The 21,126-nt window shown below is 39.4% G+C and overlaps 1 protein-coding gene across 6 annotated transcripts in view; it reads left to right on the top strand.

The window, feature by feature from the left end:
* DCX (doublecortin) overlaps nucleotides 1-21,126 on the top strand; it is a 152,567-nt gene that overhangs the window by 116,391 nt on the left and 15,050 nt on the right. For 2 of the 6 annotated variants that reach the window (XM_037822560.1, XM_037822559.1), the window contains exons 5-6: nucleotides 2,213-2,350; nucleotides 20,939-21,036. In XM_037822560.1, coding sequence (XP_037678488.1) covers nucleotides 2,213-2,350; nucleotides 20,939-21,036 — 236 coding nt within the window. The remainder of the gene's footprint in view (nucleotides 1-2,212; nucleotides 2,351-20,938; nucleotides 21,037-21,126) is intronic. The other 4 variants (XM_037822564.1, XM_037822563.1, XM_037822561.1 and 1 more) reach the window with 4 other exon arrangements.

The following is a 21,126-nucleotide window of genomic DNA, read 5'->3' as shown; positions in this document are numbered from 1 at the left end:
TTGGCCCATGTTTATGGTTCCATTTTAGAAAGATTTTTACACTATATTCTTAAAGTCTATACCTCTCCTCATCTTCCCCACTCTGTAATTCAGGATTCTAAAGGGTTGTTAATCTCAGAAAGGAGCCCATCTCCCTTTGCTTGAGTCTGAGCTCCAGGTGTAGGTTAATGGTGAGTTACCTCTCACAGCAATAGGGTTTGGATATGATCCTAATAGAAATACACATTCAAAACACATTTTCTGATTAGGAGGAGTACTGTGTGGAAAAAAAACAAAGGAAAATTTGCTAATATAGACTTTACAAAGAACTTAAGTGACCAAACCCCTGAAAGAGGTGGTTTTTTTGCTGTGTTCCCTTTGAGAAGAGGCAAACCACCACAAAAATAGCTAAACAAGTCCCAGGCTATGTCCAATTTCATGTACTTGCTACATCTCCAACTCTGGACAATGATTGCTAACACTCTGCATGATTCTTTGTCATCCAAAATGAGAGGTGAAACAAACAAAAAAGCTTTCTGCTTAACTCTGATTCCAAAATAACTATATGTGCCATAGCACCTTTCTCTAATCTTTCTGGATAATTTATATTTCAATGTACCATTAAGTAGGAGGTGACAAGGAAGTGTACAAAGAAAAGACTGCCCTCTACCTAGCTGTTTGGTTCCACTTGGAGAATCATAGCACAAGTTTAGGAAAAACTATACTGGAAAGTATGAGCACCCTGCTCAGTGCACCAACCTGTTGTCACCCTGCTTGCTGAACCAAACTGCCAGTCAGCAAGAGACATCAAAGAGATGTCAACCCACTTCAAAACAGATGTTGGAGCTGCCAACAAAAGCATGGCTTGCACAGGCGCTGGATGGAAAAATGTTACTCGCATAGAGAAGAGACAAAGCAAAGTTAGCTTTAATAGTAGATATCAGTTCCCCATGTCCAATAGGTCTTGCTCTGTGGCCAGTTCAGGGAGATGATCTACAAATACCTTGTACTTGTGTCATAGTGGAGGGACATAGCTCCCGCCTCACAGGGAGTAGATATAACAGCAGGGATGAACTGGGTGACATAAAAATACATACTTCAGCCATACTGTCTTCAGTAAATTTTTGTTTACATATGCTTAGGACAAAAGGGGAAGGAATGTGCCATCAGGCAGGCCATTATCTGCTAAGGATTTGTTTTACCTCAAGGTGCCCTAAGAAGGGAGTCAGCCTGTAAGAAGGAAGTCAGCTCATCCTAGGAGCCAGGCTAACACCGTCTTAAGCAAAGGGTTCATTTGTGGGTCACAGGGAAAGGCAGCAGTCATGCTTGGACCATCCCCTACCACAGAAATATCACTAGACAGGGACTCAGGAGACCTGGCTTCTAGTCCTTGTCCTGCTACCTTCTTGCTGTGTGGCCTTAAGCAAGGGGCTTAAGCTCTTTGTATCTTCATCAGCAAAATGGGAGTTAATAATCCTCTTGATAAATTAGCACTATCAGTGCCTGGATTTACCATAAAAGGGGATGCTGAGTGGACTGCATAAAAATAGTCCAAATGTGTCAGATTGGAACTTGGGCGAGTAGCAGGGATGTTTGTTGGACTCACCTACACACCCATAAGATTTCAATATGTTTCTATACATGACAGAATCAATACTGGCCCACTTATTCATTAAATAAACATAAGGGATTATGATAACATGCATTGAAAGCTAAAAAGAACTCTATAAATGCAAAATGGTGGTGGTGGTAATGCTTGTAGTACATAAAATGACATAATATCCATAAAATGCTGATTACAATGTGTGACATGTCATATGCAATAAATAGTAGCTCCCTATCCCTACTTTAAATTACTCATGAAGTTTTCATCTGTGTAGCTGCAACCTCTGAGCTGTCACTCTCTCCTCCAAGGAAATTAAACATTATGTCAGCAGGTGCTATACTGAGACATAGCTAGGTTGTCCACAAATGATTGAATTGACTACTGAATTACCTATTTGACCAGCTTTTGAACTCCTCCCCTTGTTTTTATAATCCAGGGATTTAAATACCTGGCTTAGAACAGGTGACCTCTGAAAGTTTCCCCCATGTCTTCCTCCCCAGAGCCATTGTTCCTACAAACAATGAGGACCACCCCGGAGACATTTAGGTGCTTTGGTCTATGGTGGTTATTACAATTGCCAGAGAACTCAGTTCTCCTTTGACTCTACTAAGTGTCCTTTTATCACAGAATGCCGAGTCATGAAGGGAAACCCATCAGCCACAGCTGGCCCAAAGGCATCCCCAACACCACAGAAGAATTCAGCCAAGAGCCCTGGCCCTATGCGCCGGAGCAAGTCTCCAGCTGACTCAGGTAACGACCAAGACGGTGAGTGCTCTTCTCCTAACTGTGCATGCTGAATTCATTTATTCAGTCAGAGCCCCTCTGCATGCAGAGGAATGAGTTTCTCATAAATACCACTGTGCCTCCATGATACCAATTCCATCAAGTCAGAGAATGAAACAGTCAAACTTATTTGGAGTCATGGAAGCACAGTCACAACCATTAATCAACTTAAATGGATATAGACCAAAAATCTGGCTTATTCGCCATGCTTGCTATAATGCTTGTTGTCATGGTTGCCATCATTGTCATCATCTTCAACATCATCCACCAAAAATATATTCAATGAAATAATCAAGTCAAACAGAAATTAGAAATAGAAAATCAGAATGAAGAACAAGAAAGTAAAAAATGCCACCCAAAATTGTCAATATAATTGGTGCACTTGAGCTGGAAATTTGGCTTTGAACTTTCTAGAAGCCAAAAGAAAAAGGTAAACAAGATAAAATGCATCATTCTCATAATAGGAAAAGAAAGCATGGGCCAGGTTTTGAAATGAAGCAAAGGAATTTCTCATATAGGATTTTATTTAGTAGATAGTGAGTCATCTAAATCAGCACTACTCAAAGTAGTGTGGTCTACGGATCAGTGCCAATCCATGGACTATTTATGATCAGTCAGTGATGAGATTAGGAGCTTGTGCCAAATGTAAATCAACTATGCCACTGATAAAATCATTTAGTTCAGCTGACTTTTTTTTTTCATAGCAAGATTTTATTGATGAAGGAAGTAGTGTGTTGATTTACATTCTGGCACACACTCATTACCATGTCTTGGACTTACCATTTGAGTGACACTGATATAAAAGGTAATGTCTATGATATTACAGCAAATGATAAAAATAAAAGGCCACATAAGTCCAAGTTCAAAAGCTTAGTAGATTAAGGCACAATTTGTGTTCTTCACACTAATATGGTCCAAAAGACTTGCACATTTGTCAGGGTTCACATGAAAATTCTTCTAACCTGAAAACTTTGGGGCAGAGCAGAAGGGCTCTTTATCTCTCCTTCAATTTGAGGTGGCTTGAGCAGCCTGAGACTTCTGTTGATTTTGAAATGCCTGTGGCCTAGAAAAAGAAACTCTCTGGCCTGCCTCATGCTGCCAGGTGCATGTGTATCACCAGCAGTCTCTATTCTCAAGCAGAGAGAATTATAGTGTGAAAAGGCAGTGTATGCTTTTCGTACTTCCATGTATTTGCACACTGTATCTCTACCTGAAATGCCATCCATTGCCCCACCACTCTTCTTTACTTGAAAACACCTATTCATCTTTCAAGACCTCACACGGAGATAGTTGTTCCATTCTCAGCAACACCGTAGCATCTTATTCTTGTCCCTGGGGTAACATTCACCACACTGTGTTGTAAAGTATGTGTTTACCTGCCTGCTTCCCCAACAAAATAATGAGCCCCTCAAGGGCAAGGTGTCATATTCATTTTTGTATCCTCAGCACTGAGCATAGTGCCTGGCCTCTAGTTGATGTTTGTGAATGAATAGATGCATAGAAGCACCTAATTTGTCCATAATGGTGCTAGAGACCCAGTAAGCATTTAGGTAACATTTGTTGAAGGAATAAAAATGCCTGTGCTTGGTTGATATTTTGATCAAGTGTGCAGAACAGGAAAGGAATCCATTTAAGCAAATTCATTTTGCTGAAACTATAAATATCTATGTTTTAACACTTGAATTGAGAATGATATTGTCTGTACAGTTTCTCAGCAGGATCTTGCAAAAAATCGGGCTGTAGAACATGTGGCCAAGATTCATAAAGTTTGGCAACAGTCCCTTAGCTAATCATTTTTCAGAAATATCACCAGTTATTCTGGAACTTTTAAGCTGTATTACTTATCTCTTGCTGCATAAAAAATTACCCCAAAACAACAAACATATGGCATCTTATGGTTTCTTTGGGTCAGAAATTCTGAAGCAGCTTAGCTGAGTGATTCTGGCTCAGGGTCTTTTTTTTGGTTGCAGTCAGCATATTGGCAGGGGCTGCAGACTTCTGAAGGTTCAACTGGGGCTGGATGGTTCACTAATATGGCTGTTTGCAGACTTTTCCCCCAGAGCAAGTGTTTCAATAGAGAGTGTAGTAGAGTAGAGTTTAGGAAGGTGTAGTGCCTTTTAGGACTGGGTCTATGAAGTTGCACACTGTCACTTTTGATTTATTCTATTCATTAGAAGCAGTCCTAAGTCCATCCCACACTCAAGTGGAGAGGAAATTAGCTTCACCTATCGAAGGCAAGAGTATCAAAAAATTTGTGGACCAACTTTAAGCCACCACACAACCCATCAGTTAGAAATTCTCAGGTGGCAGCAGCTTAAAGTCAACAGATTCTTTTTACAGACTGTATCCAATTTGACATTATCCATCATACATGAACCCAACCACCTGGAATTAAATAGAGTTTAAGCATATGCCAAATCACTGATCTCGAGGACACTGCCTATAGAATTTCCCTTCTTTTACAAAACACATACTTTATTGATTCTAAGATGTTAGAGACAGAGCAGGAATATTTGGTCACATTTAACAGAGTTGTAATAGATCCCAACCCAGGCTTAGGCAGGTAAGATTTGTCCTCACTACCTCAGAGCTCTCTCTCAAAAGAGAAGGAATGTGAACATATGTACACCAATAATATAAACAGGGCCACCAATTTGAGGGGGAAAGGAGACTTCATATATCAGATATATCAACTGGCATATACCAGAATTATAAACAGTCCGTACTCCCTAGAAGCAAACATTCTAAAGTCGTGTTCTCAGTTCGCAGAATTGGAATCTATTTCAGATAGGTAATGAACAGAAATAAAGCCAATTCCTATCCTAGACAGCCTTCATGGCAATTTCCAGAATGTTTGGGCTCATGTCACAGATGCATCTAGAAAAGCTTTAAGAATCTCTGCATGATTTCAGCCACAAAGGGTAGAAGGATCTGTATAACATGACCTTGCCCAATCCATGGCACTTTGTTTAGAGCTCAGTCCCTGGCAGCCACTCAGTCAACATTTCTTAGAGGCAAAGCTGATATCAGGTAAAACAGTACCTTAGTTAAGGTTTAGATTTGACATATGCATTTTCCCCTCTCCACACCCACCTACACTTCTCACTCAGGAGCCATTACAAGCTGATGGGTCAGGAGGAGTACATGGAAGTGAAAAGAGAAAGAGGTCTTTCTAAGAAGTAGTTTACACCACTTCCTTGAAGTTTACTACCTTCTCTAAGTCTTGGTTTTCAACTTGGACAAGACAGAATTTACATGTTGATAGATAAGAATGATCTTCAATTGTTACCAGTTATTTTCATTTTAGAGAGTTGTAAAATAACTCCTGCAAAGTCAGAGTCAGATAAACAGAAAGAGGATCCGAGGCAATACATAGTTTTCCATTACCACAAAAATTTCCCTACAGTTATTTGAGATGCAAGAAGACAGAATATTTTCAAACAATGTTGAGAATTTTCTGAGCTACTAGAAAAGGACATATGCAGGTTAATACACATTTAACCAAGGAATGAGTGATCAAGAAAGCAGAGTAAGTAATATTTCATACTCCAAAATTAATATTACATGCAAAAACATGTGCTGGTATGGTAAAATGTTTTTAATTTATAGTTAAGTAGAAAAAAGCTGGTCAGAAAATGATCTGATTCTGGGGAACAATAATGTATATGCATATGTTTGATAGAAAAAGGTTGGGAGGATAGATACCAACATCTAAACCTGGTTATTTCTGGGTGGTGTTTATTTCAACTTTTGTACATTTATGTGTTTTCTAAAAATTTTATAAACAGCTTTGTTAAAAAAATAAAATATTTTTTAGAAGGACAGCAAGACTTGCTACTGTACATGCCTCCTTAATAATAGCAAAAACAAACCAAAACAAAAAAACAAAAAAGGGTAAAATCAATTTTCTCAAAACTATGAAGACAATTGAGATTAGAGAACAACTCAACAAATGCTGAATTGAGAACAAAAAACACCTAAAAACAGTAGGAGAGCAATGGGACAAATATACTGCTTTGGACCCCTCCCTCAGCTTGGATCCACATGACAGTTTGTGCAAATATAGCATTGACTGGCACACATTCAATGAAGTATGGGTCCTGGGAACTGATTTACCCGAAGTGGTGGCTGGGCAGCTCACCACATTCAAGTGCAGCTCCGTGAGGCCTGGCCTTCTCCATAGCAGGGGTTTGGCAACTTTTGTGCATTTCCAGGGTGAGTCCCTGGGGCCAGATTACTGGTGTACCTAAATGAAAATGTTGGGTGTCTTTGTACATTGACATCAACTGACTCCATGGAACAGACTCAGGGCATAGGTCTGTGTACACTAATCCAAAAGATACTGGAGACAGAAAAGCAGAAAGGAAAGGGAGAGCTAAGGAATAGAGTTGCAGAGTGGACCCAGAGCTGAAGCTGGAGTGAAAAGGCTAGACCAGAGATTGGGAGGGGTGTGGAACTGACTGCAACTTCAAGGGAGGAAAAACTGTAATAAAAACACAGAACACAGCCCAGGACCCTGGGAGGAGATGCTGGGGAGAGGAACTCTTTTCTTGGAAGGGAAACAGGTACACATACTGGGGAATAATTGAAAGTTACTGTGCACACCTAGGGCAAGACATAGGCTCAGAGAGACCTGAAAAGAACTGAACTGTTAACCACAGTTGTTCTATAGATTCAATATAAACTAGGCAAAACTTTGAGGAAGAGCCTCAACATAGTTAACCTGCACTAAATCTTAGATAAGTGGGAGAATCTGACTTCCAGAATAAGCAGATCAAAATATTGAAATGTCCAAACTTCAACAAACGTTCATGAGACATATCAAGAAACAGAGATAGCCCATTTAAAGGAACAAAATAAAACAACAAAGGAAGCACAGACATTGGGACAACTGATCATAGACATTAAGACAATTCACCTAAATAAGTTCAATGAGCTAAAGAAAACATGGACATAGAACTAAAGGAAATCAAGAAGAGGTTATATAAACAAAAGGAGAAGGTAGAACTTTTACACTGGAAGGAAACAGAATTTGGAGGATGAAAAACATGATAACAGAGATTTAAAAAAATGTAGAGGTTTCCAAAAGCAGACTTGAACAGGCAGAAGAAACACCAAACTAGAAGACAGGAAAATTGAAATTAAATCAGAAGAGCAGATGGTAAAAATAAAGAAAAAAAGTGAGCAGAGCCTAAGGGACATATGGGACACCATTAGGCATACCAACATATGCATTATGGGATTCCCAGAAGGAGAAAAGGAAGAGAAGGGGGGCAAAAGAACATTTGAAGAAATAATGGCTGTAAACTTCCCAAAATTGATGTAAGATATGAATATACAAATCCAAGAAGTCCAAGGAATTCCAAACAGGATAAAAACAGAGACTTAGTCCAGGACATAATATAATCAAAATGTTGAATGTCAAAGGTAAAGAGAGAATGCAGAATACAGCAAGCAACAAACCACCTTCAAGGGATCTTTGTTAAGATTAAATGCCAAGTTGTCATCAGAGACCATGGAGGTGAGAGGGCCATGGTACCTCATACTTAAAGTGCTGAAAGGAAAAAATTACCAGTCAATAATTCTATAAGCAAAACTGCCCTTAAACATGAGGGAACATTTAAGACATTCCCAGATAAACAAACACTAGGGAGTTCATCACCACGAGACCTACACTACAAGAAATGTCGAAGAGAGGACTTCAGATTGTAAGAAAAGGACAGTAGATAGTAGTGGGGATCCATGCAAAGAAATAAAGGTCTCCAATAAAGGTAACTACATGGATAAATACAAATGCCGGTATTATTGCACACATGGTATGTAACTAGACTTTTTATTTCTTACCAGATGTAGAATACTATTGAAGAAAAAATCATATTCCTATATTATGGGCATACAAAATAAAAAGAGGTAATTTGTGGTGTAAACAACATAAAGAGGGGGAATAGAGGGATATAGAAACAGATTATGCTATTGAAGATAAGTTGTTATCATTTCAACCTAGTTTGTTATAGATAGAGGACATTAAATACAAGCCCTACTGTAACCACAAGGAAAGTGTTTAAATATACATACAGAAATGGAAATGAGAAGGAGATCAGTCATTTCTTGCCAAAGATCAACCATCCAATAAAAAAGACTGCAATGGAAGACATGAGGGACAAAATAAGTGTGAGACCTGCAAGAAATAAAGGACAAAATGGCTGAAGTAAGTCCCGCCTTATCACTAATTACTCTAAATGTAAGTGGATTGAACTCTTGATTCAAAGGACAGAGACTGGCAAAATGGATAAAAAAGAATGATCTGACTATATGTTATTTGTAAGAGACTCACCTTAGACCTAAAGAAAATAATAGGTTGAAAGTGAAAGAATGGAAAGAATTATTCCGTGCAAATAGTAACGAAAAGAGAGCTGAGTTGGCTATACTAACATCAGACAAAATAGCCTCAAAGTCAAAAAAATGTTACAAGCAACAGAGAAGGACATTATATATTAATGTGGGGCAATGTACCAAGAAGATATAACAATTATAAACATAAATGCTTACCATGGAACCCAGAAATACATAAAAGAAACATTGACAAACTGAAGGGAGAAATAGATGCATGTACAATAATACTTGGAGACTTCAATACAACACTTTCAATGATGGATAGAATATTTAGACAGAAGATCAATAAGGAAACAGAGGACTTAAACAATACTATAAACAAACTACACAAAACAGGCATATACAGAACGCTCCATCCAACATTAGCAGAATACAAGTTCTTCACACATTTACATGGATCATCCTCCAGGATAGAAAACATGTTATGCCACAGAAAAGTTCTCATAAATTTGAAAAGGTTGTAATGGTATGACACATCTTCTGTGACCAAAATGGAATGAAGCTAGAAATCAATAACAGAAGGAAAATTGGAAAATTCACAAATATGTGGAAACTAAACAATTACACTGTGAAATAACCAATGGGTGAAAGAAGAAAACACAAGGAAAATTAGAAAATATCTTGAGACAAATGAAAATGAAAACACAACATACCAAAATGTATGGGATGCAGCAAAGGCTGTGCTCAGAGGAAAATTTATAGCTATGAATACCTATATGAAAAAGAAGAAAGAACTCAAATCAATAGCTTAACTTCACATCTGGAGGAACTAGAAAAAGAAGAGCAAGTTAAACCTAAAGTTACCAGAAGGAAAGGACTAATAATGACTACAGTGGAGGTAAAAGATAGAAGAAAGAAAAACTTAATTGATAGGAAAATTGTAGGAGTAACAAGAGAAAAAGGTAGTCTGTTTAAGATTGTGATATTTCATAAAAATGGGCTATTGTTTTGGAATATGTAGATAGTTAATTTTAATCAATGCGCCATAATGTGGTATTCACATTTTATTACTACAAATGCTTTTTAATATTATAGAAACAATCAAAATTCAAGTAGCTGGTATAATGGAAAGGGCCCAGGCTATGTGTCTGAATCCCAAGATTTTCTTACCTGTGTTTAAATACGTCTGAAACCCGGTTTTCTCATCTTTAGTATAGGGATAACAATGCCCATTTCATAGCATTCCTTGATTCTTTGAGAATTAAATGAGATGATGCATGTTAAGAGCATATCAAAACATTTGACATATAGTGGGGGCTTAATAAATGAATTTTCTTCTTTTTAATATATGTATATATTTAGCCAAAGAATAATGACACTGTGTAGGGCTGAAATTCCTTGTTCTTTTCTAGTACATGGTTGTACCACCCTGTTTCCTTCCTGTGTTAGTCTTTCTTGGATCAGGGGCCTTTAGATGTATTCACATACTTTCATTCAACCTGAGTAACTGAAGGTTGTGATAGACATGCTATTTCCAAGGAATTAACTACTTTTCTTTGAAGGCAAAAAAAAAAAAAAAGCCAGTAATGCCCTCTTTAGCAAGAACTCAAACCAAATGAAACATCGGCTCAATTTGTTTTGAGCAAAAAGAATGTTTTGATGTTCTAATTCATTAGAAAATATACAGGTTTGATTCTGGTTTGAACGCTTTTGCTAGATTGTAAAAATACATACATATACATGAGTGTGTGTGTGTGTGTGTGTGTGTATTTGGTCCAATTCATGGTTCAGTTAATATCTGGGTCTAGTTTGGCATGAGGTTTAGTAAATTGATGCTGTTTGGGTTATTTACATCATAACTTGATTCCTTTGTTCTTAGACCTTAAATTGTCTCTTTTCTAATCTGCTCCATGAATAAATAAAAATCCTTCTCCTTTATTCCCTTCAAGTTCAGTCCCCTCTCCTGCCAACATAGGGTTTGTACCTAATGGAATATCTATTGCTAAGCCCTAAACTGAAGTTAAGGAAGGATTTGATTGTCCATATAATATTGTTTTAGGGAGCTCATGCTCACTAGGCACAGCTGATGGCCTGTTAGAATCCATGTGTCATTTGTCAGTCTGTTTTTGAAGTAAGCCAATGGGCTATGGTAGGCAGCCAAAATCTGAGTTCAGGAGTTTCTTATGGAACTAAGGAAAGCTTGTGCAGTGCCACAGTTTGATTAACTCAGGATTTACCCTCTTGATAGGCAAAGGTAAGTTTGCTTCGGCAGAACTTAAGGAAGACATTCCCAGTGTCTTTCTCTGTGTCCATTTTAGTCATTAATGTGTTAATTTTTCTCTTTATGTAACTACCTAACCCCTTTATATAACAACCTAACCCCCCCCCCCCAATTGAATTGAATTAAAAGGATAAAGTAACTAGTTGCCAGGAAGAAATCTTTTCTCTTTCTTTCCCTTCCTCCTCCCTCCCTCCCTTCCTGTACTTTCTCTCTTTCTTTCTTTCCCTTTCTTTCTTCTTTCTTTCTTCCTTTTTCTTTCTTTCTTTCTTTCTTTCCATCTTTCTCTTTTCTCTCTCTCTCTCTCTCTCTCTCTCTCTCTCTCTCTCTCTCTCTCTCTCTCTCTCTCTCTCTCTCTTTCTCTCTCCCTTCCTTCTAACTTACTTCACTCTCTCTCTCTTTCTTTCTTTCTTTCTCTCTTTCCCTCCAAGGAAGCTAATTACCTATGCTGGTAAGCTGAGAGAATTGTAATGTGTAATTAGTTGGCTATTCTGCAACAATTAGTCACTGTTGTAGTAACCCAATGTTCCCCACCCAGCTTCCTCCAACCTATGTTCACTTATTCATGAAAGTCAAACCTTCCCTGTTAGCAAACTCCCAAGAATGACCTCTCTACCAAAATATATAGACTTTGAAAGGAGAGGTCAAGGGGCACAAAGCAGTAGGGGGCCCATTTGAGGACTGTATCCTGGGGTCCTTCACTTCTGACTTGAACAGCCTGCTTTGAATTACCTAAAATAGAGGGACCTGGTTGTTTTGACCTTCCAGAACATGACAGTCTAGACCAACTCTGTCCAGTGGAAACATAATGCATACCATATATGAATTTTAGATTTTCTAGTAGCCACATTAAAAGGAAAAATAGGTTTAATTTCGCCTAACTTGATGCATCCAAAATGCTATCATTTCAGCATGTAATCAATATAAGAAATTAATAAGCTATTTGACATTTTTTTTAAATGGGTGTATATTCTACACTTATAACACATCTCAATTCTGACTAGCCACACTTCAAGTGCTCAAGAGCCACATGTGAATAATGGCTACTGTGCAAGAATATCTTTCATTTCCATCTAGGAGAGGTTCAAGATAATGATGCTTTACATGCTTTGAATGCTCTGCATGTTGCAAAGCATTTCCAAATTCATCATCTCAGTTGTCCCCTAATAAAACACCATGAATTAGGTTGGAAAAGAATAATTATCCTTTTTTTATTGTGGAACTAAGATACAAAGAGATTCAGTACTTGCAGATGTCCCAGTATCATACAACTATTAAGTATCCAAGACCCAGGTCCCAGCTCGCTTGACTTCCAGGCAGGAATTCTTTGCAGTATCTCCCTGACTTGAGGCACAGTGTGGGATCTCCAGTTTGGTGAATGCAAAGGTCTCAACTGGATAGTCTTTGCTTCTTTGCTTCCTTCCTCCCACCCCCACACCAGGGTTGAGTGGAGACAGGGGTGGGGAAGTGTCTATGTCATTCTCTTCATGCTGTTTTGAGCACAGTGCCATGAGTAATTAGGTACCTTTGTTTTAGACTTTGTACTAGACATTCCATCAGCTCCCTGATGATCACTCAAAGGGGAAGCTGTGCCTCTGGTCAAGCTATGGAAAGAGAAAAACTTACCTTGTGCTTCCCTCCATCTTGATTCTTTCTAAAACCACAGCCTATGTCCAGCTAAGTGGAAGAACTGCCCTACGTCTAAGGCATCCTTTCCTTTGCCATTGGCCTGCCACTTAGGAAATGGTTGGTGCAAGCAGTATAATGGGGGCCACTGAGCACCCCAGAGGGCATGGGATATGGTGATATTGACTCATCTTCTTACAACAGGAGTCCCATCAGCCTTTCCTAGCCTGGAAATTGGGCTGAATACAATTGAATCTCCAAAGTTTTCTTGTAATGCCTAGTAGTGCTAGGTGCTGAAAAAAAAAAAAGGAATAATAAGACAAAGTCTGTACTTTTATTTATTTATTTATTTGAATCAGTATATATGAAAAAAATTTTATTTTTTCATGTTTTTTTCCACAAACACTCATATAGTTTTCCCTATGTGCCGGGCAACTGTTCTAATCACTTTACATGTATTAACTAATTTAATCTTTACAATTACCTTCTGAAGTAGGTAGTATTATCCCATTTTGCAGATGAAGCAACTGAAGCACATGAAAGTTAAATTACCTAAGATCATACAGCTAGTACGTGGTAGAGCTGGAATTTGAATCCATGCAGTCTGGCTCCAGAGTCCACTATTTTAACCACTCTACTGTGGTGCTAAATAAGAGTTAATGGCAATGATTTGCTTAAATGCCAAATGAGTGAAAGATACAGGCAGCAAGTACTATTGGAATTACTAGAGTTCATGGAAGAGAGAGCTCATCGGGGGCTAAGGTGATAAGGGAAGGCTTCTTAGAAGAATTGATGCTTGATGGAGGGTTATATTTGGATTCATAAGAAGATGGAAATTTCTGGCAGGGGGGAAGCATGAACAAAGGAGCAGAGGTGATGATGAATATAGGATATCATGGTACAGGTAGGAGGCTCCTAAATGTGTATCTCCAGCCCCAACCTTCCTTCTGAACACCAGAACCATGAATGCTTACCCAACAACCTGCTCATATGTGCCAAATATAACATGTCTGAAAAAATCAAAATCATTTCCTCCTCCCAACTTCCTACCTGACAATAGACTCATCATCTTACCCAGGTGAGCACCTTGGCATGCTATTTTGACTGTTCTCACTTTTTAATCTCTCATAGCACATATACTGTTGTTATTGAGCCTTTGAAACACTTCCTATGTTACTCACACAACAGTCCCTTCCTTTCCCTCATCACTTGATGCCTGGATTCCTCCAGACTCCTAACCTGTATCTCTGTTTCAAATCTCTCTCCCTTATCCCTGTCATGTGGTGCTACTGTGTTTCTCTAACTAAAACATCATTTTTGTTAAGGTACACCACTGCTCCAAAATCTTTGATGGCTCTGTATCATGTATATTGACTTCTATGGCAATGCTGAGAGGGTGTAAAGAGAGAAGAGCAGAGGGCCAAGGTCTGTGTTTTGGGGAGCAAAACCATAAAATGCAAGAACCAGAAGTAATGGGCTTCACTCATGAAAATTTCAGTCCCCTAATGCCTGACCTGCAGGTCAAAGAATTAGTCCTCAGCCTGTATAGATTGGTACCCCATCCCTTTTGGAACGGGAGTCCCTAACCCAGTAACTATGTTTTGCATAGTTTCTTAATTCCTTCCATTTCTAGTAGTAGTGGTAGTAAAACCAATAGAAGATATTATTTATTGAGTACTTCCTATGTGCCAGGCACTTGGCTAAGCATTTTATGTATAGTTTCTTATGTAATCCTCAAAACAACAACCATTGAGATATATGTTGTTGTGCACATGTTACAAATGGGGGAACTGAGGCTCAGAGAGAGCCAGGATTTAAAACCTTGTCTGTCTGATTCCAAAGCCTGTGTTCTTTCCACAAATTAAAAGCAGTGTATTTTGTTCTAGTTCCTGCCCCCAAAACCAGTAGTGTGCATTGAAAACAGGTTTGTCCCACCAGGAGCATGTTCCGAGCACAATAACCTTCAACAGGAGATAAATATTGTCAGCAGTGTCAGGCCTGAGAAAATAATACTGGCACTTCCATCAGCCTTGTTATAGATGTCCCATTCTTGAGGAAAATGCTTATGTGTCAAAATATTGCAGAATTGGGTACATGTATTTGTTTTGCAACAGGGAAGACTCTTACTCTCCCCTTATTAAAGGGATTCACAACTGTGTAACATCCAAGACACTAGAGGGAAGAGATTTAAAGTTCAAATTGCATCTTCTCAAGTTACAGTATCTCACAACCTATGATTGGAATTGGCCTGAGAACCAACCCTATAATCAAATATGTGAAGAACTGTTTCTGGGCCCTCAATTCTTGTTTCCCTAATGGATGAATCTGGGGAGACAAAAGCTTTTCCAGGGAGTAGAAGCGATTAGCCAAACCAATCAAGACATTCTGTCCAGGGGCTCTCTGGAATGAATGTGTGAAAATCACTGCCTCAGTCTCTTGACCTTACTCTGAAGTAAATTGAAACTGCCTTGGTTCCACTTGGTTTGTCTTCCAGAGAAACTCCCTGTATATGTGGGGAGAAAATGGAGTGCCTTTGGATTAGAATATGAGAAAAATGAGGATGTGGCTGAATTGTATGTTGAGATCTCTCTGCGAGGCATTAGGGTGTTCAAGAAGACAAGACAAAGAGCCAATCATAAGAGGTCACAAAGGGAGTTATGTGATGTGCTAACCTTAATGGAATTTTGAAATGAATTCTTTGAGCAAATCCATGCAGCCCCCTTCTACTGAGGAGACGCAGAGTTTATACACTTTAAGGAAGTCATACTGTTTCAAGAGAATTCTATATGGTAAAATACTTTGAAAAGAATTGTAGAAATACAATTCTAATTATTAAAGGGGCTCTGAAATCATTACCATGGCTTTCTTGGTAGACTGGAGTTGTTTTCAGTGAGCAATATTTCAAAATAGACCTCAAACCCAAACCAAGAGGCTTGGTGTCAATTTGGTCTCAAGTGTTAATATTAGAATGGTCTAAGTGAATGAGCATCAAATCAGTCTGGTATCCAGGCAAAGGTTTGGAGAAAAGCAGAAGCCAAGCTGGCCCATTTCTCCCCATGCCTCTGGCTATGTAAACTTGAAAATGTATAATAACATGTCTAACTCTTAATGTTTACACCTGGGGCCACTTATATCCCACCTCTGTGCAGCTGTATACTGCTCTCCAGGGATCAGTCCAGCCTCTAGACAAGAGAAAAAACATTACACTTTGGTTCCATAATTTGGGAGCTCAGCATTAACTTTGCCTAGCTGGTGACTCCACTCTGTCCTTGGCCGCCCACTCCAGAAATTGGATTCTCTCCTGGTTCTCTGGGAACTGACCCTCCCCCCCATCTTATTCCTCACTCCCTGGAATCCATTTTTTCCCCATCCATTTAGTTCCCTATAAATCTAGGTTAGTCAGCCTATTTGAACCAGTCATCCAGTGTGGGCTTGTCCTGTCCAATTCTGACAAGAAAGGCTGACAGAGCCAGGAAGCTAAAGGGGAACACTGGGGCAAGAACAGACATAATCATTCAAATAAGCCAGTGAGCCAAGACAGCAGGGCCAAACTTGGCAATTTTGTTGCACAGCTGAAAGACACCAGCTGAGGAGGGTGACAGACAGGGCAGAGATACCATCTTCCCAGAGAGCTCTGCGGCGTGTGAGAGTAGTTACATGCCTCAAGGGTAGTTACAGGCCTCATTGGCTGCTCTGTCTGCTATTGTCCATGACATGAACAGTTGGTTTGGTGAATGAAAGCTCTCACTAACCACTTTCTAATCTAAAACAAATCAAAAAGGCTAGAAGCCCAGCAGATGCGTATAACCTTTGGTTTCTGCTTCTGCCTTCTTATTCCTTTCTCTTTCCTCAGCCACAACTTTTCCCCCTCATTCCCTCTCCCCATCAGAAAGTTGTCATAAGGAAGGAGTCCAGAAGCAATTTATTTTAAAAAGGAAGGGTGGTATAGCAAACAATGTAAACAAGCAAACAAAAAACACATAAACTTTGGAATCAGAGAGACCTGTATTTGAATCCTGATTTTCTACCCCTAATCAGAACAAGCCTCTGTTTCCTCATCTGAAATAAGACCAAGACTAAGTAAAACCATGCATGCATGCTAGGTGTGTGTGTGTGTGTGTGTGTGTGTGTGTGTGTGTGTGTGTGTGTGTTAGAGAGAGGGAGAGAGAGAGAGAGAATGGCCCATCGTAGACACTCCATAAACTAATTATTATCCTACTTTTATCAGTAAGGTGGCCTAGAAGATTAAAAGGTTCCTGACACTCCTTGCTGTAGAGGAGAAATAAACAAACTAAGAAAAGAGAAGAAAGTAATGAAAGGTTTTTAGATTAGGTGTAAATAAAAGGTGACAACAGTGAGACAGTATTGTAGTTCTGAGGAGGAAAATGAAAGAGAGATGAGTCAAAGAGAGAAGAACCCCAAGGTATTCCCAAATTGCAGCTAAGAAACGGAAGCTCAGAGACAAGTACTAAGGACATTCAGTAAAGAAGAATGAAGGAAATGAAGTATATCAAATAGTGGTGCTAATTCTGTAACTGAAATGTGACAGATTTCCACATGGATTTACCAATCCAAAACCATGCTTTGTTCATCAGACCCTATTTTTTATTATTTCCTGCTGCTTCATTTACTTGAAGTTTATAGGAATTGGCTCCAAAATTCATATCGAAGGGCACTCGCCTAGACTTTTCTCACAGAACCCATAGATAGTATAAGCATATGAATACATTTCTATTTGGTCTATAAATGTAAGGGCCCCTTCAGCTTGTAAGGAATCTACATTTTCCTGTATTTGTCTATATTTTCTCATTTCTCTATGCTCATCTTTGAGTTCCATTCTATTGGGGCAGTCTGGGAAAGTATCTGCATTTTTTTTAAACAGTACAGTAAGTGGCAGTTAAATCGTTAAAAAGTAATTTCCAAAATTCTTGTTGAATGTTGATGACAAATCCTTTATTTACAGGTAGTTTAAGATTGCTGTGGTGGGGGTGGGGAAGAATTGGGGGAACATATATAAACATATAAATATATACAGAGACTATATAGAAAGACATACATGGAATATGTATTTAAGTATTTCCCCCAGAGTTTTTGGGTAAAAGATTTTCAGAGGATATTGAGAACAGTATTTGAAGTTGCAGAAGAGCATATATATTCAGATCAAAAGCCAATAGGTCAAAACTGACTCACATGCAATTTTCCACATTTTGGCAAAGCCAGTGAGGATGGAAAGGTCCATTCTCAGCTAGGTAAGTCTGTAGGTAAAAAAAGACAGTTTTCATTTTGGAGTGTAGTAAACAAATGCTGGGAAACTAGGATCTGGGAATTCTATAATACAGTGACCAAGTGGAACAAAGTGCCAGAGGAACTTACCTGGGGACTTCTAAAGCTATTAGACCTCATGACTGAGGTCAGAGCTCTTTTGGAAGACTTCCATTGTGTTGGCTCCGACAGGTCTCCAAGATTGCTCCTTACTATGAATGATTGCTCCTTACTATGAACTAGGACAGGTCCTGTTGGGGAGGCCCTCACCTGTAGGTGGTCCATCAACTTTTTCAACCTAACGCCTTCCATTTCCTGCAAAGAACAATTGACTGCTTTGTTTCATGGTAGCTTTGAAGACTGGTTTGCCTTTCCCAGAGTGCCTCCTTTATGCACCAGAATGCCTAGTCCCTTGGCAAAGCCTAACTCCTATATTCTTTGTTCTGTTTCGCACATGTCACATTCTTCTTTGAGCGGCTTACATGGTATGTGCACATGATACTCTAAGCTTATTTGACCTCTAGGTCCCTATGCACCACTGTGTCCTGAGCACAGTGCTGGGTACAAAGGTGGTGCCATCAAGTCTATTCCCTTCTCTCCATCCCCACTGCCTTAGTGTAAGCCATCATGACTTCTCACCTGGACTGATGCAATCATTTTCTAACGAATTTTTTTGGCTTTTATCCTTACCCTACCCCTCCACAGAAGCTGGAGTAAGTTTTGAAATGCAAATGTGATCATATCACTTCCAGCTTAAAATCTTTCCATGACCAGAGTCTGGTCCACACTTTCTGTCTCCAGCCTCATCTCTTAGAATTTACTGCTAGTAACCTATGCTTGAGAAAAATGAGCTATTTGCACTTCCGCACATGCTGTATTCTTTCACATTTTTACCAATCCAAGACCATGCCCTGCTTTTGCTCCTGTTACTGCAATTCTAATGTCTACAATATCTTTTCTACCCTCTCTGCCTAACTAGCTCCTATTCATCATTTTTAAAAACAGCTTTATTGAGATAAAATTCACATACCATAGAATTCACTCATTTAAAGTGTACAATTCAATGGGTTTTTAGTATAGTCAAGAAGTTGTGCAACATTCACTGCTACATAAGTCCAGAACATTTTCATTCTCCCTAAAAGAAACCCCATACCCATTAGCAGACTCCATTTCTCCCCAGGCCACACTGGCAACCCCCAGCTACCACTAATCTACTTTCTGTATGTATAGATTTGCCTATTCCTGATTCATTTTTCAAGATTTTGTCATGTGTTTTCTCCTCTTGTTCATCTCCCCAGTCCCCTGATTTCAAAGCCTTGTGTCTGGGCTCCCTTAACACCCTATGCATGGCTCTGCCATAGTACTTATTCCACTGGATTCTTGTCAGCTTCCCCCATGAAGTGACCCACTCATTCCTGAAACCCCAGAGTCTAATTCTTTGCCTGGTTCATTAAAAGTGCTCTGTAATTCCTAGCTAAATAAATGAATGACATCCAGGAAATCCTGACAGGGAGGAAGTCCTCTCAATGAGTGAATACACAGGCAGAGCCAGACAATGGATACCTAAGTGCCAATTTTTTCAGCTCTCTTGAACTAGGATAAATTCAGCAACCACCATACTGATGTCTCTTCCTTCTGTGCATTTGAAGTGAACATTCCAGATCCTAGGGGATCATTACTGCAAGTTGTGCACAGGAAGGATATCCTTAGGAATATTCATGATACAGCAGTTTAAGCTTCACCTATGAGACTAACAGTAACACTTTCAGGGCATCTTCCTGCCTTATTTTCCTCCTATTTTAAATTATTCCCCTCCCCCCCTCCTCCTTCTTCTTCTCTCTCTCTCTCTCCTTCCCTCCCTCCTTCCTTCCCTCCCTCTCCCTCCTCCTTCTTCCCCACCCCCTTTCCTTCTCTCCCTCCAGCACAACCTCCTCTGGGGAGACGTGCCTTTGTATAAAGCACATTTCAGAATTTTTTTTTTAGCAATATGGGTCTTTAGACTTAAAAAAATTACTTTAGCATGAGATGCCTGAACATGAACCCATTTTGAAAGTGGTTAAATTGTTTCATTTCAATGCACTGCATTTCTTTTTCATGGTTGGATATTAAAAAGCTCAATATCACAGGAATATAAAGTAATTTGAAAATACAGTAGAATATAAAGATTAAATACTAAATGATCTCCATAAACAACCTCACGTGCCCTCTTACTTTCAGTATTTTATTGACTAGAGAGAAATGGGGGAGCACCCTTACTCTGGCCACCCTTATCTGCCCTTCTCAGTCTCTTCACCTTTCTCTATTTCAACTTCCTCATTCTTCTCTTCTCCTAATCTCTTACCCTACATTCCTTGTCTCCTCTGTCCTCCATTCCTGATTGCTTTCTCTCTCTTTTCTGACTCTCCATTTTGCCCATTTAGCTGTTTCAGCTTTTCTTTATGTTTCACTTTCTATTTCTCCTCAACTTTCTCATTCGTTATTCTTCCTGACTAGCTCCCTTGTCTTTCTTTCCTTCTGTTCTTTTCACCCAGGAGAAGGTAGCAAAGAAAGAGTCGGGGGAAAGAGATTAAGATGCGGAAGGGGAGATTGACAGTGGAGCTATCCTTCACTTGCCACATCATCCTCCACCAAAGAGGATGTGCCCTGGGTTGAATCACCCATATTTCTTCCCCTTTCTTATTCATGCCTCACTTTTCTCACCTATAAAATTGAAGCCAAATAATACTTTCCCAGACTATTTCCAGAGATGTTGTTAGGGTCAAATCTGAGAATGAATATGAAAAGGTTTGAAAAGACGCAGACCCCTGTGATTTGGAAGCACTCAGGGAAAGGGTGGGAGGACTACCACCTTGCATTGCTCAGAGATTCGATTAACATAGGATTGCAGTTCTACTCCTCTGAGAAATGCATTTCTTTTCACCTTTGTTCTACTCATCAAATCACTGTGGCTGTCTGTGTACCTTGTTTGAATGTTCTTAGTGTCTTCAGAGGGGAAGGATAACTTGCTCCTTTGTATGCTCCTTTCTATACTGTTGATTTTTATCCCTTCCTTTTCTCTTGCCTTGGGTTAGCAAACGGAACCTCCAGCAGCCAGCTCTCTACCCCCAAGTCTAAGCAGTCTCCCATCTCTACGCCCACCAGTCCTGGCAGCCTCCGGAAGCACAAGGTATTATGTCTCTTATACCTTACTAAACCCCTTTGCACTCGGGCCCCAGTCCCCGTCTTGTAAGTTTCTTAAAGGTCTGGGTGAGGGTTTTCT

The sequence above is a fragment of the Choloepus didactylus genome, chromosome X (assembly GCF_015220235.1).
Source record: "Choloepus didactylus isolate mChoDid1 chromosome X, mChoDid1.pri, whole genome shotgun sequence".
Lineage (NCBI taxonomy): Eukaryota > Metazoa > Chordata > Mammalia > Pilosa > Megalonychidae > Choloepus > Choloepus didactylus.
The sequence above is the reverse complement of the archived record's forward strand: the minus strand, read 5'-3'. Positions and strand labels throughout refer to the sequence as shown.